General features: G+C 37.4%; 5 protein-coding genes across 7 annotated transcripts; 2 read left to right on the top strand and 3 right to left on the bottom strand.

The window, feature by feature from the left end:
- Positions 1–1,070: 1,070 nt before the first annotated feature.
- LOC140787154 (uncharacterized) lies at positions 1,071–3,888 on the bottom strand. Its single transcript, XM_073135975.1, has 3 exons — positions 3,214–3,888; positions 2,563–2,913; positions 1,071–1,893 (listed from the first exon to the last, which is right to left on the bottom strand). Exons 1-3 carry the CDS (start codon positions 3,709–3,711, stop codon positions 1,273–1,275), a joined length of 1,470 nt encoding a protein of 489 aa, XP_072992076.1. The 5' UTR covers positions 3,712–3,888; the 3' UTR covers positions 1,071–1,272.
- Positions 3,889–6,223: 2,335 nt separating this feature from the next.
- Positions 6,224–14,765, top strand: LOC140780389 (protein DWD HYPERSENSITIVE TO UV-B 1). Of its 3 annotated transcripts, none has more exons than XR_012107503.1 (9): positions 6,224–6,390; positions 7,084–7,150; positions 10,278–10,534; positions 10,732–12,172; positions 12,381–12,827; positions 12,893–13,100; positions 13,703–13,759; positions 14,195–14,257; positions 14,346–14,765. XR_012107503.1 is itself a non-coding variant. In XM_073125902.1 (9 exons), exons 1-9 carry the CDS (start codon positions 6,359–6,361, stop codon positions 14,427–14,429), a joined length of 2,643 nt encoding a protein of 880 aa, XP_072982003.1. In that variant the 5' UTR covers positions 6,224–6,358; the 3' UTR covers positions 14,430–14,765. The 3 variants fall into 3 exon arrangements, 2 of the variants coding, with proteins under 2 accessions (XP_072982003.1, XP_072982004.1); XM_073125902.1 differs by having other exon boundaries at positions 12,906–13,100; XM_073125903.1 differs by lacking the exons at positions 6,224–6,390; positions 7,084–7,150 and adding an exon at positions 9,869–10,009 and having other exon boundaries at positions 12,906–13,100.
- Positions 14,766–15,216: 451 nt separating this feature from the next.
- On the bottom strand, positions 15,217–20,642 carry LOC140795304 (aspartic proteinase 36-like). The gene is made up of 12 exons (XM_073147805.1): positions 20,310–20,642; positions 20,079–20,199; positions 19,225–19,652; positions 18,976–19,132; positions 18,808–18,890; positions 18,619–18,715; positions 18,256–18,328; positions 17,826–18,032; positions 17,148–17,272; positions 16,801–16,902; positions 16,597–16,694; positions 15,217–15,639 (listed from the first exon to the last, which is right to left on the bottom strand). The coding sequence occupies exons 1-12, from the start codon at positions 20,555–20,557 to the stop codon at positions 15,471–15,473; spliced, it is 1,908 nt and encodes a 635-aa protein (XP_073003906.1). The 5' UTR covers positions 20,558–20,642; the 3' UTR covers positions 15,217–15,470.
- Positions 20,643–20,926: 284 nt separating this feature from the next.
- Positions 20,927–23,394, top strand: LOC140795315 (cyclin-A3-1-like). Its single transcript, XM_073147816.1, has 8 exons — positions 20,927–21,400; positions 21,520–21,752; positions 21,854–21,929; positions 22,020–22,096; positions 22,281–22,311; positions 22,420–22,569; positions 22,663–22,797; positions 22,907–23,394. Exons 1-8 carry the CDS (start codon positions 21,032–21,034, stop codon positions 22,985–22,987), a joined length of 1,152 nt encoding a protein of 383 aa, XP_073003917.1. The 5' UTR covers positions 20,927–21,031; the 3' UTR covers positions 22,988–23,394.
- Positions 23,395–24,982: 1,588 nt separating this feature from the next.
- LOC140798083 (zinc finger protein 3-like) lies at positions 24,983–25,543 on the bottom strand. The gene has a single exon (XM_073151815.1). It carries the CDS (start codon positions 25,541–25,543, stop codon positions 24,983–24,985), a length of 561 nt encoding a protein of 186 aa, XP_073007916.1.
- Positions 25,544–26,097: the final 554 nt, after the last annotated feature.

Genomic DNA, 26,097 nt, shown 5'->3' with positions numbered 1-26,097 from the left:
TTGCCTAGCTGATCACTTGATATTCCTTTATATGTTGGTAATATGAATTATAATTTGTTGGAAAGTTTTGCTTGTTGAGACATCTCTTGGTAACCTTGTAAGAAAATTTGCAGAGCAAATATGGCATGTAAATTTCCTATTTAATTTGTGTGTTACGTTGCAAGTTTCTGGTTTCATTATGAAGGCAATGGGATGGTCCAGCCTTGAACAATTATGAAGACCAATCAGTGGCTAAAGTTTGAAGGTCTTATCTAGTAACTCCTGTTTGATTTGATTGTATGCTTTTGCTCTCTTCACATGCCTTGGTGTAATTGTTCTTTGGATACCATTTCTGATTTTTGTCATCAATCAAATGTAGGAAGATACTTTCCCAGTGAAGTATATGTTTGTCTCTTTAACCAGCAATAGAAGTAGCTACAAAGAACTGAATAATTACTATGCCTGGGGCCATGCTAGTCAGGATAGTTTTGTTGGGTTTTGCAGTAGAATGTCTCAATTCTTTGTTCTGGTACTGGCTCAGGGAACAAAACCACTGCTGTTGGTTAAAAAAGAAGACTGACCAGAAGATGGAATCTTATTACAAGAATAATTCTGCAGCTTTGGTAAAGTAAGATTAGATAATACTCACTCTTCTCAAGTAGATTTTTAAAGACCTGGAATTAATTGGCAACGCAATGCATGTAGAATAGATCAGGCATGAGAGAGAGAGAGAGAGAGAGAGATCTCACAAACCAAAACATAGCATCAGGCAGTACAGAACCAATCAAATAGGAAACAATTCACTGCAATGTATGTGATGATCAAACTGTCATTTCTTAGCTGTAGTGATGCTTTTACCTACCCTAACCAAAACAATGCAGTGGTCTTGTCCTTGGTAAGTAAAGGAGAATAAACTCTGGACAAGAGATACCACCATTCCCATCTCTCTACCTAATGAATGAGCTGCATTGAATTTGCTAGCAATCACGTGTGAGGTATTGTCAACAACAAGTTGAGGAGAGAGTGTTTCAGGATGTAGACTTCAATTAGAACTATGCAGAGAAAAGAAGATTATATGTAAGCATAAAATGTGATGGGAAATAACCCATTTGTTTCTCATTAGAACTTGCAAGCTAGCCTCTGACGTCTGAGAGCTTTAAACAATTATGATTCTATCAACAGAATCCATTGCCAAACACCTACAGACTACCTCAGAATCAATCTCTCCTAACTTGCACCACACATTGAGTCAGATCAAATCAGATCGGAAACTACTACGAAGAAATGAAAGAACTACACTTCAACCCTCCAAATGATCTTATCACAACGATCATCCTGTGCTTTTCCCACTGCTGCAACTTTTGCTCTGTGAATCATTGTGCTGGTCCTTGCTTTGACTCCATGAGGCGTCTTGCAAGATTCAGTGGCTGGCCCATGCCTTACATCAGCTGGAGGAATGAAGCAATCCATGGAGAGACCAGGAACATTGAAGGCCACCTCTTCAATAGTCCACACCTCCTCCATCCTAGTCTTAGTATGGCTCATGGCCATCTCTCCAAATCTGAAGAGTGTTACAACTGAGTGACCTGAATGAGCTATCATTACACCGTCAATGGGAAGGTAGTTATCAAGGAAGGAGCTAATGGTGGTCTCCCAGTACACTGCGTCGCCGCCAGAGTTGGATTGTATTCGGGTTAAGTGTGAGTCCTCTATCTGGACTAGTAGACCTGTCCGCTGATTAAAGTAGCCGAAGAGGACATGTCGGATGATCTCAGCCGGGCCTTCACTTCTAGATTTGAGTGTCTGTGGATCTGCAGAGAGCTTGAGGATGAAGCAATCCTCCCCATTGACCTTCTTCTCTCCAATGCATTTTGAATTGGCAAACATGCTTGCTGTGGTTAGTGGATCAATGCCCTGCTCAAACAGATTATTAGAAGTAAAGAGAGAACCATTGTCTCAGTGTAATCAACTGTTGCAATGTCTACCTCTTTAAAAGTTATACACCCTCTTAAAGTTGATATCCGATTGAATCCATAAACAATCTTGCATTTCTGTGTGTTAATACCACAAAATCCTTTTTCTTTGGGTGAATACCTCTGAGGCTGCTTTCTTTTTATAATTAATAATCAAAAGCTATGATTTTCCTAAGAGAAGTATATACCCACAAACGAGAATTTAGAGGGATATAAACACAAATATCAAGTTGGGTAATTTTGACCAACATAGGCATCATATCTCTTGATATATACCAGAATAGGATTCCAATGAAGCTCAAAGTGAAGTCTTTTCACCCTTTCAAAAGCAGTTCTAAGCATATTCTACCTCTGAAGTGCTATCCTGGATGTGTTCAAACTTTTACTGCAGATTGAACTTTTAAAATTGCAAGAGCCTCCCAGTTATTCTCTCACATTTTCTACCTAGTTCAATAAATATTTTGTGGTCATATATCTATTCAGGTAAATATATTGTAAGGTATACCTGGTACTGTCAAAATACACGGATAAAAGGTTTTAGAGCACACATAAGTAAAGAAATTTAGTGTCATATAGATGCAAACAAAGAACTCATTGATAAGCTACAGACCTGGAGGGCACGTCGGAGGGGCCGAGAGGGGCCTTTGGCGGCATGGGCACCGAGCCAAGGAGTATGGCGCCACACAAGCTCACCATTAGAGCCAGCATGGACCTTACTACCACCCACAGCGAGCTCCACGTACCACATGTCGGGGTTCATCTGCCAAAGCACAAATCCTCCGGACTCGACATTTCTCGACAAGCTTTTCCGGCTCTTGATCACCTTGGTTGCCGTCTCAAATTCAGAGGCGATCATTGTCACCTTCCCCATGACATAGGCGTTGCGGATGGAGCTCTGCAGTTTTAGACCCCCAGTTGATGCCATGTACTGCTGCAGTATATAGTGCGCAGACGAGGTTTCCTAGAGAAAACGAAGGAATGGTCATTAGCTACATCGACTGACGCATGGGTAAGAGAAGGATCCGGAGATATATGGTCAAAATCCCATTTTTGGGACTGAAAGAGTAGCTCTACTGAAACACGGGTAATGAAGAGAACCATTGGAAATGAGCTTTGGATGCATCAAAATCTCATCTCGGGGACAGGGGTGGTCGCAATGGCAGTTCCAATTGAAACATGGCTAATGGAGAGAACCATCGGAAAAGAGAGCACAGTGCACCAAAAATTCTAACTTGGGAAGTAAAGAGGAGGTTTTGCTTACAATGGGGGTGTCTTTGATGCAGAGACGAGCGAGGTGGTCGCCGGAGCTTACGTGAACGGGGGCGAGTGGTGCACCCATGACCCCGAGCAAGAGGCGGAGATCGGATTTGCCGCAGGAGGAAGACACGGACGGCGCACGATAGAGCTGCCCACGGACCCAGTTGCCCCACCCTTCTCTCCGGCGCTCCTCGCCAGAGACGACGTCGTCAGCCACGGCGCAGGTGCCGGGCCCCTCCATGAGCGGCGCCAAGGCCTCCCCAATGGGGCGAAGGCTTCCGGATCTCGTGATGAGTTGCTCCGGGAGATAGCCAAGGGGGTAGTTTCGCAGGTGGGCGCCCCTCATTCCCCGCGGCTGCGGTGGAATCGGCGTGGCCGCGGCCGCCATCGCCGGAGACGGGCTTCTTGATTGGCTCCTTGGTCTCGACCTCGCGGGAGATAAACCCCTTATTACCTCCTCCTTTAATGTAGAGAAGAACCCTTGCTTCTTCTTCTTCTCCATACCAAACAAAAAGGAAACAGAGGAGGAGATGGGGAAGAAGAGGCAGCTACTTCAAGAAAGTGGAGAAGAAGAAGAAGAAGAAGAAGAAGAAGAAGAAGAAGGAGAGGGGTTAGAGCTGCTCATGCCATGGTAAAACTGTTACTAAACAAAATGGGCTTTAATGTAAAGTTCAAGTGTAACGTTAGAGTAGCTATGGAGGGAGACAAGTGAATGTAGTGTGAGAGGGACTAATATGTAAATATCTTTCATTAGAGGGAAGATGAAGGGAAATTGGGAAAGAAAGAAAGAGGGAGCAGGAAAGACAGCGCTTTTTTCTCCTGAAAAGAATGAAGATATAATAATTTAGGGCTTTTTTATTGGCTTGGAAAAATTATCTTATTTGCTTATACGCCCCTTTCAAGTTGATATTTAAATATGAACCCCCTTGTTATTCATATAAGTAGCCTCTTAGTCTGAATAATTTAGTAGAAAAAAGATAAAAAAATATCCTTAACTAAAATAAATACTTGGTTACTAGAATAAATATATTTTTATCTTTCTATATTTAAAATTTAACCATTAGTTAACTCCAATAATATTCATGCAAAAGATAAGAGTTTTAAATAATATATATGTAAAATTATTGATAATTAAAAAAAATATCGGTTAAATATATATTTCCTCCTATTATTGTAAAATATACTTTACTCCCTCATCTTTATTTTATATCTCGTAACCATCCTCTACTTATTATTATTATTATATAACTATTAAAATTTTCATCGAAATTAAAGGTGCCATGCGCTAAACGTTCAAAACTATTTAAGAAATAAGTTGAACCTCAAAAACAAATAGAAGAGATTATTTAGTTTTCTATTAGTTATAAGTACGGAGTAGGAAGATAAAAAAATAATTTTATGCAAATTACACAGAGTAAAATATATTTAACCAAAAAAATAACAGAGAAATACGACAAGAAGGCAGTAATTAATTAATTAATTAATTTCTAATGGTTAATTAACGTAAAGCTTAACTAAAGTAGTAGGAGATCACAACGGCCAAAGCTTGATCAGACGGCTCAGGCTCTCGGACAGTAAAAGCCAAGCAGAAAGCATTTCTTGTGACAGTGATGTCACAGAGGTTACGTAATTATCAGAGACATTCTTCTTGGATGCTTTCCAACTCCATCACGACCGTCCACTTAGTATCTGATGTTAATCACCAACTATTTGGCGATCATATGTATATGTTCATTACCATCGTTAATAAACTTTAGGAATAAGAATAACCTTATTTTAAAATAAATCTTATTATTTTGGTGTGATAACTAAATCACAGCTTTAACTTATTAGAGTATAGTAATTTATTATTCTCTCTAATTTATTTCATATAATTTTTAAAAATTTAATAATAACTTATCGTTAAGACTTCTTATCTTTTTCCTTTTGAAAATAGTTATGTTATATAAATACTTGTATTATATCGTAGTGATATTTTTTTAATGTGAATATATGAGATTTAAGTTCACATTTGTAATAAAATAATTTTAATATATGTATATTATTACTACTATTTTATATCAAATCAATGGTATTTTCTTCGTTTAATATAAAACATCTTCAATTTTGTAATGTAAATTTATTATTCTATAATATTTTAATATCAATTTTATGCCATATCAAATATAATAATTATTTATTATATAATAATTTATATTGGTATTAGTTATTTTTTTTAGTATTAAAAATTATAATAATTATTTTAGAATTCACCTTATTCGATGGGTGAACAGGGCCAACATGAATTAGGTTAAATTGCTCCCAAAACACTCCAATTCTAATATTTATAATTTATAATTTATAATTTATAATTGAGGTCTTAATAACATTTATTTATTTTATGTTTTGTTTTAAAACTTTTAACCATATCTTGATCAATTTAGTAGACGGCTAACTAATTACTTTGAAACCCAAAGTTATCAACTCATGTATTCTTTTAACAAACACCGTGATTCCTAAGAATCTAAGATTGTTTAGGTCTATTGCAACCGGAAGGCAATTCAAATCTAAACTCTATATGGAGAGAGAGTTTTTTCTGACTAAACTAGCTATGTTCCAAATTTTTTTTAGCAATATAGATTACTTTTCAAACTTATTATTAAAATAAAAATAATAAGTTTTAAAACTTAAACAAATTCTTATAAAATATTAATTATTTTAACGTAAGATAAAAACGCCGAACTGAAATAGATATCAATGTTTATCTTGGTCAAAGATAAGGAGTGATGTCCTAAGCATTAGTCTTAGCAAGGAAGCGATGGGATAAAGACTAATTACAATATGAACTATACTTTTATTAGTAAATCCTAATTATTGACAGTATTTTGATGAGATGTTTATCTGGTGACATCACTCCCAGTCCCAGAGTCCCAGTGTTTCGGATGGTGGTCTAAAATGCGCAAAACGCATCGCTCTCGGTGTGCTTCTCTGGAGCAGTCATTTCCACAAACAGGTGGAGTGTACGAGCAGTGATGTGTCCCTCGCACTTATCCAAACTGCAGCGAAACTTTCGCAACGCGGGCGCTACTCCGCATCTATTATTCTTCTTCTTCTCGACGCTCCTAATCCCTCTCTGACCGAATCCTTTGCTCAATCGCGAGGGGCAGGAGATGGCTTGCGATCTCTCGGAGCTGGAATCCAGGTAGTTCCGCACATTTTCATCTCTTTCTGATCGATTCGAATGAACAGTGTTCTTGAGTCGTTGGTCTCAATTGTTTTTATCTGATGCCATGTATCTGGTATTTTGTCAAACGGGTTCTAGATTTACTCGCATTTGACCGTTTCTTTTCAAGATCGCGCGATTCCACGGGTCGGGCAATCGTGAAATTGTTTCCACTGCCAGTGTATAAATGTAAGATGAAACTTGAAGTTGGATAGTTTTGCATGCGGTTGTGGAGTTTTAAAAGAAGGGAATTTCTGTGAAAAAGAAAAAATGATTAGGTGTTCGATGCAGTAAGCAAATTTCTACTGCTTTTCATACCTCTGAAATATGGTTCGTGTTGTACAAATAATGAATTATGTTGTTGAACGTTCACGTGACTATTATAATATGAAGGGAAAATCTGGATTTGCAAGGAAATCTATGCTGAGATAAATTTGAATATTTCTCTAGTTAGTAAATTTCTGGAAATATGGGTAATTTATGTTTTCAGTATGATATGATGATTTACTTTATGCACCTTGTTAATCATGTTGCTCTAACAGTTTGAATACGTCCCTTGGTTGTCATTCAGTGTCTAATGTAGATTTGACATCGTTTATTCTTGGCAATTCATGGTTTTAGGTTTTAACCTGAACTTCAATTAATTTTGAATTTTGTTTTACTTTTGAAAAGGTACCTGAATGCATGTATGAAGCAGGAGGTTCTTCCAAACTCATTTATCTTATCCAGCTTGCTGAAGGTAATTTTCAATCATACCAATCCACAGATATATATTTTGATTGAGCAATTTTATTCTTGCTCTCTCTCTCTTCTATTTATCATGTGGTTGTTCAGTTACAATTAAACACAAGCAGATCAACTTTGACAAAAATTGGGAAATTATGCTCTTATATTGTCCATGGAATTGTGTAATTACTTAGTTGGTAGCTAGGATGAGATTTTAAGATAATTGTTATCATCATCTTTTATCCTTTTTGCAAGAGTACGTGGTTTGATAGAATATAATTGGTGCGATCCAAGCTGCTTGATACTAAATTGATGTGATCCAACTAGCTCTGGTACCAAATTGATGCCATCTAATTAGCTATAATACCAAATTAATGTGATCCGACTAGAAGTGGTATGGTTACCAAGGATGAAACTATACGAGAGGTAGAGAAAGCTAAGACAAAGAGAGACAAAAGAGAAGATTAGGGTCAAGAAAAATAGAGAGACAGAGAGCGACTGAAGAAAAGAATAATTTAGTCGATAATTTAATGGTTGCCTAAGATACAAGTCATAAGACCATATTTATAGGAAATATACTAAAGAGTCCTAAGATAACTAAAACTAAATAAGAAATAAACTAATAAGCTTATCTAACCCACTCTCCATATCTCCCTCGGATTAAATTACGATTCTGCCTCAGATAGAATCCGAATATGAACAAAGTCCAAATATCAAAAACGTATATCATGATGTCACCGATCTAATTTCTCTAGTTTCATATTTTTTTGGACGTTGTATGAATATTTGCTGATCATTTTTCTTGAACTGCGTTGACTATATATTTGTGCAATTTAGGGACTTGGACTAATTCAGACTTGAATCATAGCAATATCATGAAGTCGATAAGGCTTCTTGGAAAAATTAACTCTCCTAGATTTTCTATTATTGTGTCATCGAATGTTTATAAATTTGTGCCTTATTTCTAAACCAAAAGAACAAACCAAGATTGGGGTTTGTCGCCTTGCAGTGAAATTATAATCAAGTTTTCCTGTTTTGGTTGATCCCAATCCCAACCTGTTGACCGGTTTCGGTGGGATATTGTCCAGATCAATCAACCTCAATCAGTGTTAGACCTGTTTCGGCTGGATCGACCAGAACCACTCAATATGGGTTAGTAAAATAGGTTGGATCTAGATGGATCTAATTTGAAACTGAACAGGGGACATCAATGGATGATGTCCCCATGTCTTTGTAGCTCCCACGTACTTTCTCTCTCTTTTCCATACTCCACCCTAGCAAAGTCCTCTCTGCAGGTCTTCCGAAGTAGATGAGCTCCTGATGGATTGACGACACCTCACTCTGACAACCTCGAATGAATCCTTTTTGACATCCTCACTTTCTCTCTATCTAGCGATAATACAAAGTTCCGGTTTTGGTTTTAGAAAAAACAAAATATTTTGAAATTTTGGTCGGTTTCAAAGCATCGGTTTGTTTCATTTCAGTCATTTATTTAAAAACAAAAATTCAAAGAGGCATACAAAATTCTAAAAAGTAGCACAGGAAAATATCAAATTTAAATAAGTTTACTGTCAGCGATCAACATTTAAGAGAAACTAATGTTGATGTTACCAAATTTATTGTCATTACCATTGTTATCATAGTTTAAAATAAATTTAGGCCATATTGTGCATGTTACCAAATGTATCTCATGTGATGCTAAGAGTAATTAATGCAATGCTACACAACATATTTACTTACTGCCATTAGTAGGAAAATAAAGCGATTATAAAGAATGATCTTGCGACTAAAGAGGTGTAATTACAGCTGCTATTATGTCCTTTTGGCGGCATTTATAATTTTTTGAAAGTTTTTAACGGCAATTATGTAAAAATACCATCCTTTTATTATTTTAATTATTTTAAGGAGTTTTCCTTTTAAATTTTTTTTTGAAATTTTATATAATTAGAAAATAGTCCGATACCGTTTTTTTTTCTTCTTCGGACGGTCGATCTCAATCTCTATTCCAATACACCAAACCATACTTAGGAAGCCATGTTGCCGGTAAATTACTTACCTTAATTGCAATATAAGCTTGTGAAACTTAGAAGCAACCCCACAAAATTTTCTCTCCATGTGTAAGGAGTCTTAGGCAAAGGACAAAGATGACAACTTACAATGGTATGATGTCAGAAGTTGTCTTCATATTTAATGAACAATTAATCTTAAAGGCTACACAAACAGAGAAACCCAATCATCTTGATTTCACATTGAAGGCATATTTTACACTCTTTGCGGTAATTCAGTTGTTGGCATACATAGCTGGCTGCATAAACTTATGATTTCAGAACAGGAAGATTGACTGAAGCCCGTAAAGTGGGAAGGTAGGACTTGCAACCAGTTCATATAAAATTGTATCTACATCTGCAGGATACACCATACTGGGTCTTCTCTTTATTATTACTGCCTTATTTTTTGTTTTCATGATTCTTGGTCTTCTCAATACTAATTAATTCTTATAGCTTTTACTAGGACCAGTATCTGCAATTAGTTATTTCTTATCGAAGAAAGTTAAGCTGTAAGGTACCTAGTGGAGAAGTGATTGAAATTCTTGCATGTGAATCATTTCAGTTCGACTTAAAATTTGATCCTTTTCTGCTCTGCATTTTTGAAGCTTAAATGGGCTATTTTAGCCTGTTATACTTTTATCATATCAAAATTTTTGCTAATTTATATGCATACTTTTAACAGATAGGGGAGTTGATTTTCAGAGAGTCTTGGTTTTAACAGCTGAAAGACTAGAGATGCATCAAAGGATGATTGTATGAAAGTGAATAAGAGCTAATTATTGCCTGAATATCACAAGCTAGATCAGAGTTACCAAGACTCCATGGTAGATATCTTGTTGCCACATGTTGGACTATACTACTATAGCAATATGTAGGACAACAGTTTGCAAAATTATTCGGAGTCTATTATGTAGCCAGATAGAGAAAATAAAATGCTTGTATCTTCTATAAATTCACTGTCATTTGTAACTTACGGTAAGCATTACTGTTCAGATAGTGGTGCTGAGTTTTCAAAGGTGTTATTATTTCACTTGCTGTTCATCTTTTTTATCTTATGCTTGGTAATATATTGATATAATGTCATATTTTCAGGTGAAGCATCAAAAGTTGCAGCTGGGGCATTGCTGTCTGGAAATTTTTATCGATCAATTGATCTGTTCTGATTTGCCTCCACTTATAGATGCTTTATCAGGGAGTAGTTTGTCTGATATTGATGCAGTTGATTTATATCAAAAATCATCTAATATCTCGTTAGATGGAGAATATGTTCTATCCCTGCTCAATGCAGTCAACAGGAAACTTAGGATTGTTGATCTTATGGACTGGTCATTCTGGAAAGATATTTTGCGGTATGGTGATTCCCCCTTTTCTGGTTGAAACTATTCTTCTCAAGTTCTCAGTTTATGTTTAGTTACTTTAAATTATTAGCCAATTCTGATCATGATAATATGTTCCATCTGTGCTTCTAGAAGTTGACCTGATATCCTTACTTTTATTGTGATAGTTCCCTATGTAATCACTCCCTTGTCATTCACTTTTCTTGTAGTGATATTTGCCAGAACGGTACACCATGCTGCATATTGAACTTGTGCTTCTCTCCCATTCGCAAGCTCAATTTGACTGGAAAGTTCATGCAGTTGCACACCCTTAACCTGGATTTCAGTGTTCATTTGACCAGTTTCCACGTAAGCTGTTTTAACAACATGCCAAATCTAATGCAGCTTTCTATGTGTGAAACCAGAGTGGCCAATCTCTGGACAACAAGTGCATCACTTTCAAAGCTGCATTCATTGGTGGAACTCCGTTTTCAGAGTTGCTTGTGTTGCTATGATACTGGGCCTTGCTCTACAACACGTGAGGGAGAAATTGTCAATGCATGTGAAAAATGTCATTCTTGGAAGCTACATCGTCAATCGCATGCTGCACTACCATCCGCAACCAATGAGAACTCTTTCCTGCGAAGTATACAACTAAATAGCATAGATGGTGCTTCAGTTGATGAATACTCTAATGATGATTCTTTTAGAAATAATAAATTGCATCGAAGTGTTACTAGATCCTCAGAGGAATATGGCCTAGAACTCTCAAGTGGTGTCCGAAGTACAAGTGGCTGGCCAGAAATTTCAAATGATAATCGTGCTGAATTAAATGGGCAGACCAATTCAGGGATTACAGAAATCCAATCTGAAAATACTTTCTCACATATTGGTCCTTCCCCTGAATCTGCAAGCATCCAGCTACTTGAGGAAGTATGTTCTAGAAGAATAAATGTGCTCGAACGTATGGACAGCACTAGCAGGGCTGCTGATGCAACTCTTGGTGAAATCTACAATCATGTCAGCCATACAGGTTGTATTAACAAAGATTCAAATGACATGATAAACTTGGGAAGTGTTACACGAACTTCAGATATTGGTCCAAGAAAGCATGTTTCTCACCATCCTTCACCTATTTGTTTTGAGAAATATTATCGGGAATTTATGATATCTTCATTGCCACATTTGAAAGTATTAGATAATATTCCTATCAAGAATGTGGAGAAGGATAAAGCAGCAATTATTTTCAAGAACTATTACGAGTATAGACCATATAACAGACAGCAGAAAGAGAGTGTTACTAGTATCCTAAAGAGGCGTGAATTGCAAGCTGCTCCTTGGCACTCTTTTCGAACAAAGAAACAATATCATAGAGAAAGTCAACATTCATTCTCCAGGTCCCTTTCTGCTGCTAAAGTAAGTTCTTCTGTACGTCCGCATTTACATCCGGTTTCCAACTTTAGAGGTGGTCTGGGGGGAGACATTAAGAGCTTTCGTCCACGACAATTTGAATTCCACCCTACAAACCCTAGCCTCATGGTCTTTGGAACATTGGATGGGGAGCTTGTTGTTATCAATCATGAAAGTGAGAAACTTATTGGTTATCTTCCATCTGTTGAAGCACTTCATAGCATTTTAGGACTTTGTTGGCTTAAAAAGCATCCATCCAAGGTATGTGTCAACTGCAGAAAAGAGTTGGTTCCGACCTCCTTAGTTAATTTAAAGATATGCAAGTTTATTCTGTTCTCTGTATTTTTTTTCTCTGCTAAACACCTTAACCTATTTAATAACTGGCAAATTGTTGATATTCTTACCTATAGTATTTCCCCATTACTTGATTTTTCTGATCACAATTTTGGTTTTTTGCTGATGACGACAGCTTATTTCTGGTTCAGATAATGGTTCTCTGAGAATGTATGATGTTAGTCGAATGCCATCAACAGTGACCGATCGTTATGGCAGCATAGAAGCTTCTATCCATTCATTCGATGAATTTGAGCAGTTGACGTCCGTTCATGTAAACTCAACTGATGAATATTTCCTTGCTAGTGGATTCTCAAAGCATGTAGCTCTGTACGACATCGCCAGTGGAAGGCGTCTTCAAATCTTCAAGGATCTTCATAACGAGCATATTAATGTTGTTAAGTTTGCTCACCATTCCCCAACATTATTTGCCACTGCATCCTTTGATAAACGCATTAGGATGTGGGATTTGAGGCAAGGAACATCACGACCTTGTTATACTGCTTGTAACTCAAAAGGAAATGTAATGGTGTGTTTTTCTCCTGATGATCACTATTTACTGTCATCAGCCGTTGATAATGAGGTACCATCGTAACCAGCACTACGTAAAGAATGCTTTGCTCATGTAGGCTGATTGTATCTTAACAGGTTTATGTTTCAGGTTAAGCAATTGTTAGCTATAGATGGAAGACTTCACATGTCATTTAACATTGCTTCTGTGGGAAATGCTCAAAATTATACCCGATCATACTACATGAATGGAAGGGACTACATTATCAGTGGAAGTTGCGAAGAGAATGTTGTTCGAATTTGCTGTGCTCAAACTGGTAGGCGTCTAAGAGATGTTATGCTGGAGGTAATTACTAGGAAACTTTAGCTGGGAATCTACTCATTCATAATTTTAGACAACTTCTATAGGTGGCTCTTTTACATTATAATGTGCACAACTTAATAGCCAACTTTATACAGATGGTGAATATTTGTCAGATCATAAGAAAATCCCAACTGTTAAAAATTTACTATCTATTACAGAAAAATACATTTGTTATATCAGAACAGTTCACTATTTGCACTTTTAAGCTTCAAAAGGCATGTGCGTAAATATTGAGCATCATACTGTCACACCCCAATGTACTGATATGACTGACAGTGAAGCTGAATGCCCTGCTTGTAATGGAGAAGATAACAATTTTGTTGGTAAAAATATTTGAAGTAAAATTTGTGTACCTAATGTGTATTCTGTGCACCACATGCCTATGCACATTATGCACATTTTTATCTTTTCCTCTTTAAGAAGAGAGAGTGACCTTAACCTCTTATGCCATTGATTTCAACTTCATGAACTGAACCTTAATTAGAAATCCATTGTTAAAATATTTGTGGTGGATTCAACATCTTTACTATGTTTCTGTGTTGTCTACTTCCTTCAACGCAAATATGCTTCTTTTTTTTTTGCAGGGCAGGGGCTCGAGAAGCTCTATGTTTGTGCAGTCTTTGAGGGGTGATCCATTCAGGGTGAGAAAGTTTTTAACACTGCATGTTATGTAGATTCACTCATAGAGTATTCACCTCATTCTATTACTTGCAAATTATTGATTTAGTTACTTTTACCATGATTTTGGTTACTTGCAGTCATTTGATTGACTTCACAGCCTTCAGATTTTAACCTTCTTTTAGGAGCTCAGTAGCTAATAAATTTGAATTTAAAATGCGCTGTTGTTGGTAGCTAACAGCTATGTACCTTAAATGTTGGCCATTCACCTGATCGTGTATCAGGTCCTTGTTTCGAATGGTTTTGGGTCTAGGCACATTTGCCAGTTTAGTAGCATTATTGATACATATCTTTTTAGGAGCATTATTAGTACTTACGCTGGCTGCTTATGGATGACTGGTTATTTAAAAATGTAGGAAATATATGTAATACCTATTCTTGTTCTTTCTTTTCTGCAGGATTTTCATATGAGTGTGCTAGCAGCATACTGGCACCCATTCACTAAATCTGAGATCATAAAGGTACTCATTTTCCCTTCCAATTTCTATAAGCTTATCTACATATGGTCTTGTTCTATTGAACTGCACATACTTGGAATTACTTATGCAGGTAGATTTATTACAAACCGATGAATGTACTGAAGAAGATTCACATCCACGGCGCCAGCAGACCTCATCTGTTATGGGGGGTTGACCGTTCTCGTCCTTCCATCTCTGTAAAAAACTTGTCATATATTTAGTTGTAGTAATCTCTCGTTAACTCATAAGTAGCTGTTATCATGTAATAAATGCCTTGCTATGTATTTTGTTGATACTAGTATGGTGAAGTGTTGTTGTATATCGGCTTCGGTTTGGGTTGGTAGTGTTAGAGGTAGTGCAAGTTCTTAGTGTTGTAATAGTAGGTAATAAAACTGTTATTCGTGTAGAGTGAAATGGAGAGTTAAAACTTTGTAGTATGGACTATGGATGATTTTTTGTGCTTCTTGTAGTTCTTATCTTTTCGATTAAGGATGTCTTTGATTGTCAAAAAGTGGAGTTTATGTTTTACTTCAGTAATGTGACTTTCTTTTTGTAAGAAAATAAAGTTGGTTTTAGTAAGTAGTTAGCAAATCACTTTTTTTAAATTACTTTTCACAACCGAACATCAAAAAAATAAAAATAAAAGACTTAAAAACGAGTACTTTCTTTCGCCATCTTTTAGCAACTAAATATTTTTGAAAATAGTAATACACTTTAAATTTTTATGTTATCCTTTTTCTCTGCTTGTGTTTGTTGCCACCTCTCTCCCAGTTGGCTCGAGCTAATTTAACTCTGGAGCAGAAAATCTAATTGAAGTTAACTGACAACTCATAAGTAAATATTAATCCATGCTCTAGTAAGTTAGATTAACTCCTGGTGGTATCTGGAGCAGAAACAAAACAATACAAGCCTCGTTAATTTTCCTTGAAGAAAATTCAGATAACCTGCGACACATATCAAGAGGACCTAAAAATTTCATTTCATTGAAACTTGTATCTGTCTTTTAATAGAGGTATAATAATATATTGAAACATCCATTTGCAAGCTCTGAATTCATCATATCAAACTACGTTAGGTAACTTAAACCCTGTTGTATAGCCAGCTCTTGATGAGGTCTTCCTCTTCTTTTTGAGCTTGTGTCAGGGCAGTAATATGGTTCACGGTGGATGTGAGTTCAGAATAATCTGAATGTCTCCTTGCTTCAACAACTATTAAGTTATAATGGTTGGAGTTCTTGCTCTGCAACAGGAGCATCCACTGGCATGTATGTACCTGGACTTCTGGCTCTTTTTCTCGAGATGTACCATATGAGGGCCGAGAAACTGGATACTGCAGCTACCAAAGTTACAGCAATGATAGCAACTAAATGTTGTTGCAACCATGTCCTGCACAAATATCCATCTTGAATTAATGCAAGAATTTTTTAAAAATAACATTAACATTAATTCACTTGACAAACAACAACAGATCCAAAGATGGAGAGGATGCTGAGTACCATATAATGAATTCCTCAAAAAAGTTAACAGCGGAAAAGATCAAGTTCATATCATATGCAAATCTTAATAGCATTCTGGAGTTTTAGCTCGTAAATAGTAACTGATACTATCAGTCAAAAAAGGGATGCTAAATTCATTATATATCTGTGCCAGAAGACAGATGCTATAGCTTCTGATGCAATTCAATATGATTTGGCAAGAAAAGTTTTCTGTCAAATGGACCTTCAAGCTAACTCAAACCACATAAATAAGAACCCAACTGCCAATGAAGAGAATTCTATAACAGAAACTTTGATATCAGCAACATAAGAATTGTTCTCAAAAAGGATTAAAGGATAAGTTCTTTATTGAGACCAGTTGCATTCATTTGTCTGCAAATTATGAGTTGTGCCAAAAATATAACTTGTAGTTCTACCAGTTCAGACATCACGATCAGCAACGATGGAGGTTATAAAAGGGAATTGAAGTTGGGGAAACAATTGAAAAGTAATCTATGATGTCAGGCATAGGAAGTGGTTTGAAATTCTGATGGCCTCTCCACCTTACTCCATTTAGCATTTTGGTAAATGATGGAACAAGAAACTTCAACCGTCAACATTAAAATTCTCATGAGATGCAGCATGACAGCATAATAAAAAATGATGTTGGCATATGTAAGCTAGATCAGCATGCTATACAGGACGGTGCTTTATGTCATCAGAATGTGGATAAACACCATTTTCCTTCTCTTTTTGAACATTTATTGAATATGGAACAATGACAATGACTTCTTTGGTTGTGTAAATATCCTCAAATAATATGAGATAACTGACAGGGACCACAAACTACAAAACAATATTCCAATACCTTCTTGACAGAGGCTCGACATTCCATTCAACCAACTGATAACCCCCAAAATTTTCAGGAAGGCGAACACGGTGTTCAGTTAACCGAGATATGATTCCCTGCATAAAACCAGGCTGCTCATAAATCTTCGACACCAAAAATCAGAAGGTGGTGATTTAAATTTCCAAAAAAGGAAAGAAAGAAAGATGCTAAAATTAACATTACCATCACTGTCGTATTTGCAATGACTTTAGAAGATTCCTCAGGAAAAATAGCCCATCTTATCAGTGTATGATTTCCTTCACTTGTAATATTCATCGAATGAACCTATAAACTTACATTTCTGTGTCAGCTTAAACATAAAAGTATAAACAAGTTCCACAACTGACAAAATGAAGTTTGCCTACTTAGAAATATCTTGGAGATATGACATTGTGGGAGGTCCTATCTACCAATTAAATGACATGATCATTTCTCAAAGGAATGCTGCATTATCATAATCAAAGATGTACAATATAGATATAGTAATGGAATCATTTCTGCAGAATTCAATGGAACAGGATTTACTCTACCTGATGTGAATCAATTTCTAGATCACGGGCTATAAGCTTAGCTAGTTCTGTGATGTGGGGCATCAGGTTTAAGTATGTAATATTCATCGACATATCAAATGTTATGAGCCCAACTTGGTATTGACCTGCAAAGAAATAAGATAAGCGAAAGCCTTTCCATGGTTAAAGCATACTTCCTGAACATACCATAACAAACTTATTATATCACATAGAATAAGAAAGGCAGAAAAATATATGACTAACGCTTTCTAAAAGAACTCTGATACAGAATCAAAGTGATAATTTTGTTCTAGAAGGAATCTTTTCCACTTATTCTATCATACATAAGAACTACAATAACAATCGGACTCCTTGTTTCGCTCATTATGGACCAGGTACATGAGTGAATCTTTCTTATTGCAGGTTTCAGCCTTGACCAATGAGTTTTGGCCTTGGCTTTGAATAAATTTTGGCATGAAGTTCCAATTTTGGCCCAAACTTCAAACTATGTCCAACGCCATGGTTATTTTAACATAACCAAGGGGTAAGTCGAAGATACATCAAGTGTATCAAGAAAAAGGAATCATGTACAAGTGGCAACTTACAAAATCTTAGATCTCTTTGTAGGTGACTTAGCTTAAATTTTAACACAGAAAGATGAAATAGACTAAGTTATTTGTAGTTATACATATCATAAACCTGGTAGAACAGACTCCTGTGCTCCATTAGGAGATAAAGCTGGTGACATATCTATGGTTGAATTTGTATCAGAGAAAGATGAAGGCGCTGGTGAAGGTGCTCCACTGATATGCAGTCTCCCCCACAACTCAGAGCAGTTGGTTTTCCAAAATCCAATCCTTTCGTTCTGGCGATCATACATTACAAGAGTATTGCGTACGATAATTCCTGTGAAGCCAAATATGAATCGGGTAAGTTGCACTTTTAAGCATACAGCATTCAAACAATAACAGGATTGACGAAAACAGAGCAGGATAAATCTGCTGTCACTGGCAACATATAGCAGAGTTGACACTTTGATGATATAGCTATTATTGATCAAGAAAGAGTGCATAGGCAAAACCATACTAGGATATGTTTAACAAGCTATAATATGAGCTAAGCTTCATACCCCCTAAAAGTGTTGTTGGATCTTTTCCGTTTTGAAAGACTCCCAGGCAATAGGCACCTCGAACTTTTGAATGCTTCATTTCAAATGACATCAGTTAAAAAAGAGGAAGAAAAACATTTTGTCAGAAATGAGGGGGGGAAGATGAACATTGAGTCAGAAAAATTAGTTGGAGAACAGCAAATAATACAGCAAAATGGAAGACACTGCCAACAACAGAAATCAAAACTTTGGGTTAGTGTATAACTGTATATGGATTCTTTTCCTCCCCATATGGTAAGGTAATATCATGATAATACATAGATGAGTCAACTGATGGCATTTGCTATTATGATTACAATAACTATCACACTAACAAATGCTTACTTGGAACAAGTAATTTTCAGGCGAAAGTGACAGCTTCTGTCCATTCCCGAATACCATATCAACATTTGGAAATGTCTTTGATAGTTGGGAGACATCACTGAAAGCAATTCAATTTAGGGCTATGAAGTGAAGGCCTAATAGAGCAAAAGGTATGTCTAGAATCATGGACATGTTTTCAAAAGGTATTACCTTCCAGCACCTGCAAAGCAGATATCTTTATAATTTGGGTCTGGACCACGAATTTTCTTAAGAGAATGCAGCTCACTTGTTATCTGTGAAACAACAAAATGCATCTGTAAACGTGTAGTTGTTATTAGATAATTGAAAATATTATAGAATAAATGGACAAAATCTTACAGCATCTCTAAATGCTGTAAAAGCATGTTCTGGTAGATATACATATGTGGTTCCACTGTCCAACACGGTTCCATGCTTTCTATCAAAGATCCTCGGATCTAATCGCAATGCCTTTCCAGCCACATGTATTTCCTTCAACTCAATGTTGTAGTAGGGACTGTCGTCATCCCGAGAAAAGGAGTAAATTTCGGGAATGAGTTATATGTACTTCAAAGGAAAACCTTTCTTGCATGATTACCTGCATCATACCTGCGGACTGGGTTTGAGCGAGAAAACACCATGCCAGAAGGTGAAGAGATTCCACCAAGAACCATCGCACCCCCACCAAAATCCATTCCACCATAACATAAAGAGAACGAATCGCTTATTATGCCCTTATCAACAAGCTGATCCATTATACTTAGCTGACCACGGCCCAATCCCATAATTCCATCAGCATGCTGGCTAAACAAATCACCAGTTTCAGAATTCTCACAGCCAAAAACAGCACGCTGAGGCATAAGTGCACTTTCTTTGCCAAATGAAACAATGTCCTCTCCTAGCACCCCACTACTTGAGCTCATTTCAGCATATTGCCTCTCATAAACACATTGGTTTTTCTCAGTATCACAAGTACAAGCAACGTTGCACTTTACCGGATTGTATGTGCTTGACAAATCTGGCTGGAATCTTGGGTCCTATACATCAACCAAACTATGCATTAACATGATATATAGTTCTTTTTGTGCGTTGAAAAATAACAGAAATTATAATATACATAGTTCGTGGTAAAATCAAATATAATATTTCTTTATTTTCCAGATATCATGAAAAGCTAACGTTTTTATCAGACAGTTCCTTTCAACTCATCTGGGAACATAACTTACGTTGGATACAGCATAATGTCACATTCACAAAGAACTGCTTAAGTTGGAAGCATGCACCACGAAAATACGATCATATGCATTAGTAGCCCTGAATTACTAGGTTGAATCTCATAATACAGTGATTCCAAGACAGGAACTTTAATAAGAAAATTTTCCGCATTTGATTCCACGAAAATTTCCGAGCTAGATCCCTTTTCTTCCTAGTTAATTAAAGACATCAAATTACAAGGTCTTTACCTGGTGATTCCCACACTGGTCGCACGATGAGCACGGGACGTACGTCACGGTGCTTCCGGAATCCACAATTAGCGCGAATTCTTGCGGCGGCGTCCCGATGTAAAGCCTAGTAGTATAATACCTAAAGCAAGAGGGGGAAAAAAAACTCTAAAATTTATATCTTTCCTGAAAAAAATTCTTGATCAACTGCGAGCAAACCACACACGGTATGAAATCAAAGGGTAATCATACCCGTTGGTGAGGAGATCGTCGTAGAGCCTCATGTGAGCGTTCGGGTGGGACTGGAGATGACGTCGGCGGAGGAGGTGGCTCGCGGCGGCATGTCGCCGCGATGAGTTCACTGATGGGAGGAGGAGCGGGAGCACGAGCGGTGGCTTAACGCCGCCATCGAGGAGTTGGGGAGATCCATCTATGACACCGGCGAGGAGGAGGAGGAGGAGGAAGGCGGCGGCCGTGAGCTGGTCCCTCTCTCGCGCCATGAGAGAGGGAGAAAGGTGCGGGAGGTCGCATAAGGGGGAAGTCCCCGAGAGGTAATTATGGAGTCGTTAACACGATCGAATGTGGGTCCCACTTTCAACCCAACAGATGCGGTCATTTTTCCTACACGAACGTGACCACCGGATCCACGAGGAGCTTCGATTCGATACTTGGGAAACGCTTTTGGTATTTCCATTTAATTACTCTACCTCGATTAATTATGGGATCGTTTGCTTCCATTTCATACATAATATTATTTTCAAAATAATAAAAAGTTCAAATTATTTCCCCCCCCAAAGCTTCTGCCGTACTTTTTTTCTTTAGATAAAAATTTCTTTTTCGAATTTTAACCAATGGCGGTCTCCTTCCTTCTTCCCTCCTTTCCTCTCCCTTTCTCACGCTAAAACCCCAACCTCTCTCTCTCCCCTTTAATCGCATAGAGTCAATTCCATTAGCAGCGTAAGGGTAAAGCAACAATGGCGGACAAAGAGAACACCACCGTTCGCCTCACTCGAGCGGCGGCAGCTAAGAAGGGAGCCACCTCCTCCGCCGCCTCTTCTTCCCCTTCCCTTCCCCTTGACCATATCCCAACCAAGAGGAAGCGCAAAGCCTTAAGCGAGCTAACAAACCTATCAAACCTTGCCCCTGTTCCTAACCGGCCTCCTCCTTCCAAACCCAGAACCAGATCAAAGGCAAAGGAGGAGGAGACGGCAGCGGAAGTTGCCCGAAAGGAGGCTTCTTTGGCTCGCAACACCTCCGATTTTGCTACTTGTTCTCGTTTGGATGATCCCCAAATGTGCTCCCACTATGCCGCCGATATATACCACTACCTTCGATCCATGGAGGTGAGTATTTGGATTCTGGTTCGCAGGGTTGGCATCTTTTGATCTGATTCCATTTTTCCCCCCTCTTGTGTTAATTTAATTGGGCTGCCGTTATCTATGATGGACTCTTTACTCTTTAGGTGGAGCCAAAGAGGAGGCCGGCGGAAAATTATATTGAGAAAGTTCAGAAGGATATCACAGCTTCCATGAGAGCAACTTTGGTGGATTGGTTGGTGGAGGTGGCGGAGGAGTACAAGCTTCTTGCTGATACGCTTTATCTAACGATCTCATATGTCGATAGGTTTCTCTCGGCGAATGCTCTGGGTCGGCAAAAGCTGCAGCTTCTTGGTGTTTCCTGCATGCTTGTAGCCTCGTAGGTGCCAAAATTCTCGTTCTTTTATTTGGACTTCAGTTTTGCTCTCCTCGCAAGGTTAACCAAGTCATTGATATGGTTTTTATCTTTTTGAGATGCAGAAAGTATGAAGAAATTATCCCTCCTAATGTGGAAGATTTCTGCTATATAACTGACAATACTTACACCAAGCAAGAGGTACTAGTTCTCGCCCTTTGCTAGTAAATACATTAGCATTTCCTGGTCATGTGAATAAATAATTTTTTTTGTCTCTGTCTGTGATTTTAGGTGGTGAAGATGGAGTCAGATGTACTAAAATTTCTTCATTTTGACATGGGTAATCCCACCGTCAAGACGTTTCTTAGGTATGATTTCCATATCAATGTAAGGGTGCATTTCTTTCATATGCCGTGTAGATTAATAAATTTGTATAATGGTAAAATTTCTGAAATATACTTTTCAGTTTGTTTGTCAATGTATTTGCCTGTTCATAAAACTGCCCCATGATAGTCTATGTATGTCTTATTGTTTACTGCTATCCTTTTGTAGGAGATTCACAAGGGCTGGTCAAGGTTGCAAAGTAAGTTGGCCTAAACTTTTATCTATGCTGAAAGATGGATACTTAATCATATAATTGAAATATTTCTCCTGGTCTTGGTTTTCAAATGAATCAATGAACTTCTTGCAGTATCCCAATTTACAGTTGGAATTCCTGAGCAATTACCTTGCTGAATTAAGTTTGGTGGACAATGGCTGTGTTCACTTCTTGCCATCAGTAATCGCTGCTTCTGCCGTCTTTATTGCCAGATTCACCATCAGTCCAAAGGCCCATCCTTGGGTAAGAAAGTTTTCGAGTGATTGAATTCCCAATTTGAATATATCTACTGCTTCATGATTGATGATAGCTTTTCCTTTTTTTCCCTTTTTCCAGAGCTCGTCACTTCAAAGTCAGACAGGCTATAGGGTTACTGAGCTTAGGGACTGCATACATGCATTACATGATTTGCAGTTGAATAAAAGGTGGTCCTCTTTAACAGCCATTAGGGAAAAATACAAGCAGCATAGGGTAAGTAGATATTTCTACGTAGAATATTGATCCTAACCCCTTTCCTTATCTTTTGTTGCTTTGAATCCATTTTCCTTTGGCTGAAATCCATTTGTTACTATTTTGACAGTTCAAATATGTGTCGAACTTGCTGTCTCCCTCAAAGATACCTGCATCTTTTCTAAAAGACTTCAGAAGATCAAAAGCATGAGGACTTTTGCGACATTTTGCAGAAAATGGCGGGGATGACGGTTAATTAGGGTATAGAAAAGCTGATATTTGGAAATGGAAGTACCGTGTAACTATCTCCTTCACAATAGAAAGTTTTGAAGGTCTTTGCCTAATTGTGACTTTTCAATCTCATTTTGAAGATGAAATGTGGATAACTGGATATGATATTCTGGTGAAGCAGTTAGTAGACAACTAATACCTTTTGTAAGAAAAAGGAAAGTTGATGGAGATATAGAACTAATACCATAACTTCCATTAGGTTTTTGAGGAAATGTATATCTTTGGAAAAACTTCAAAGTTCAAATTTCCGACTGATGAGTGAAAGATCCCTAGGCATGTTACTTGTATATATACGTTTCAAATTAAAGAAAAAGTTGTCTACTTAAATTCCGTCTGATTTTATTAAGGCAGGCTGAAGTGCTTTTGTTTCAAAGGAACAAACTTCTCAGAATTTGCATGCATTTGTGCTGACTTTGAGTAATATTTCCTCAATGCTTCTCTGCTATTTTGATGAGCTTAGTATTGATGATGGCACATGTGGTCCAATATATTTAGAATTTAAGTGATGTTCAATGAGCCAATTTGCTAAGCAATCATGACGTCAAACTAATAATAATGACTTATCTTCTGTCAAGGTTCTCATTTTTCTTGGTAGTATCCAATGTAATTAACTTTACTCCCCAGATAATATGACTATAGTCATGTCGCGATATGCTGGAGGTGGAAACAACACAGCTTGAGCTGATTGAAGATAAGTATAATGTACTAATTTTTTTATCTTTGCAATGCAAACTTAGTAAAGAAAGCATGATTCAATTTCTGCACTCCAAGATGTTGATATATATAGATGGACAACAATGTGGAATTTGTGGAAACTTGTAATTATGCAGAAATAGATATAAAAGATATTGCTGCTTGCTGATTGCTTCAGGAGTAAGAGCATAGAGATATGTGGGTAGGGTATCTCTCTTGATTGTTTCTATATGAAATAGGCGGCATTACTTTCTGGTAATATGAAGTAGGCATGGAAGCTCAAATTTCACCTATCATTTTAGTCATTTAATAGGAAAAGAGGGATTATAGTTCTATTCTTTACCAAGTAATAAGAGAAAATATATTCCATAAGAAAAAGAGTAGAAGAACAGGTCCATAGTTTAGATTATAGTTACAGTATTATGAAAGTAACATATGACTGTTTAAGGTTCACTATTGTTGCATTACAAGATTTTGGCAGTAATTGCTACAGCTCAGTTAAAAAATGGTAAAATATTGGCTTTGCGATTTAAATCAATTTTCTGTTCATCTGAATCAAAGATACAAGTATAGAAAGGTATTGGAATGTCAAGCAGTGGATAGGGAAGAAGCATTGTGGAGGCATTAGTGAAGCTATGTAAAAAGATGTCATTTGCCTCTCGACCTACTTAATATCCCTGAACACATACAATTTTGTCCTTGGGTGCTTTTGAATGAAGTGTGTGTATAGATATGCTTGTGCTTCTTTCAGCAAAAGCTTCATGACTGAAACCACTTGCTGCACCACTGGTGCTCCATTATGGTTGCCGAAGTACTATATTATCTTCAGAACAATGTCAAATGCAATGAAGATGACATTTTTCTGAAGATAATTTGGTATTCCACCAACCATAATTCAGGTAAGCTTACAGTGGTTCTCTAAGTTAAAGAGAAAAGAAATATTTTTAGTTGTGAAGTCTTTCTAGAATGAATTCATGTTTATATATTATGTTTGTTTGAAGGCATTTATGAAATATGACAGTGCGAAATTGGTCTGGATTAGCAAGTAACAACAACCTACAGACTTCCAATTCGTATTTCACTAAATATTAATTTCCTGCAAGCAGAAATCAGCTTCCATTTGTTGCACTTGAATCCAAAATGGGCTGATGAATGAATCTGAGATAAACAGAGAATGCACCTGCCTGCATGAGGAAATAGCTTATCATGGCTGGAAGATCAACTAAAGCCGAAGATTCAAATCGAGTTCTTGTTGTTCTGCTTGTTTCTCCCACTTCTGAGGATTTATCTGAAAGCTTCCCGGCCATGTTGAATATTCTGCTCGTTCCATCGTGAACGGTGTTGATGCCAATTTCATGTTAGGGGTGATGCTGTTGAATCTTGCCACCATAACTGCACCTCTCTCTGTGTTTGCCTTGTGAACACCTGAATGAGGATGAACTCTTAGAGATTGGAGGAGACTAGCATTAAGAGGACTCATCATCATTGTCTGTGACTGATGAGGCCTCTTTGCTGCACCCCTCTCCCTCTTGTGGGCATTCTGATGCCCCCCGAGAGCCTGCGAGCTGAAGAATTTTCTCATACAGAAGTTGCAGGAGAATGTTTTGTGTGGAGCTGGTTTGGCCTGGTGATTTGATGTGCTCTCTGCAGTTTGCCTACCAAGACTCAGGTTCAACCATGGTCCTGAACCATTTTCATGGACTTCACCACCTTCATAGCCATTGGCATGGTCCCTTGACTTGTGGTTGCTTCCTTCTATCTCTCTCACTTCCTCAGTTTCCATTTACAGCACTCAGATTATGTTACTGGGCGAAGGAAAGGATGTGCAAGAGAATTGGGCTCTCAGAAGAGGTAGACTAAAGGAATTCAGGCTTGCTGCTAGTGTGGTGTCTTGCCTTAAAAAGAAGTAGAAGAAGGTTAAATGTGGGAATAATTGCAAGGAGCAACTAATCAGTAAGAGTTGGAAGAGCCATGGATACTTATCCCCTTCCCCTAGTAATGGCCCACATTGTAGTGGTTGTTATTCCGTGAGCAATTCCTTTGTCATGTTTTACTGCTTGCATATACCATTTCTCAGATTCCTTTTATCTTTTTCCTCAATAAGTCACACCCACTTTTCATGGCTATATTCTATGATCAATAATACAAGGTTGACAATGTAACAGCAAGTTCCATCATTCATCACATCTGTGCCTTCTCTTCTCTTTTCATGACAATGGCGTATTACGTTTTGCTTGTGTTCAATATCTAAGTTGGTTCCACTGTTAGTGTAACAAAGGTACTTCTAGTTGCAAGAATATGAATCCTTATCTGAAAGAGAATTTCCTTTTTCTTCTT

This window comes from Typha latifolia, chromosome 1 (assembly GCF_019914945.1).
Source record: "Typha latifolia isolate L0001 chromosome 1, TyphaL0001v2, whole genome shotgun sequence".
NCBI lineage: Eukaryota > Viridiplantae > Streptophyta > Magnoliopsida > Poales > Typhaceae > Typha > Typha latifolia.
The sequence above is the reverse complement of the archived record's forward strand: the minus strand, read 5'-3'. Positions and strand labels throughout refer to the sequence as shown.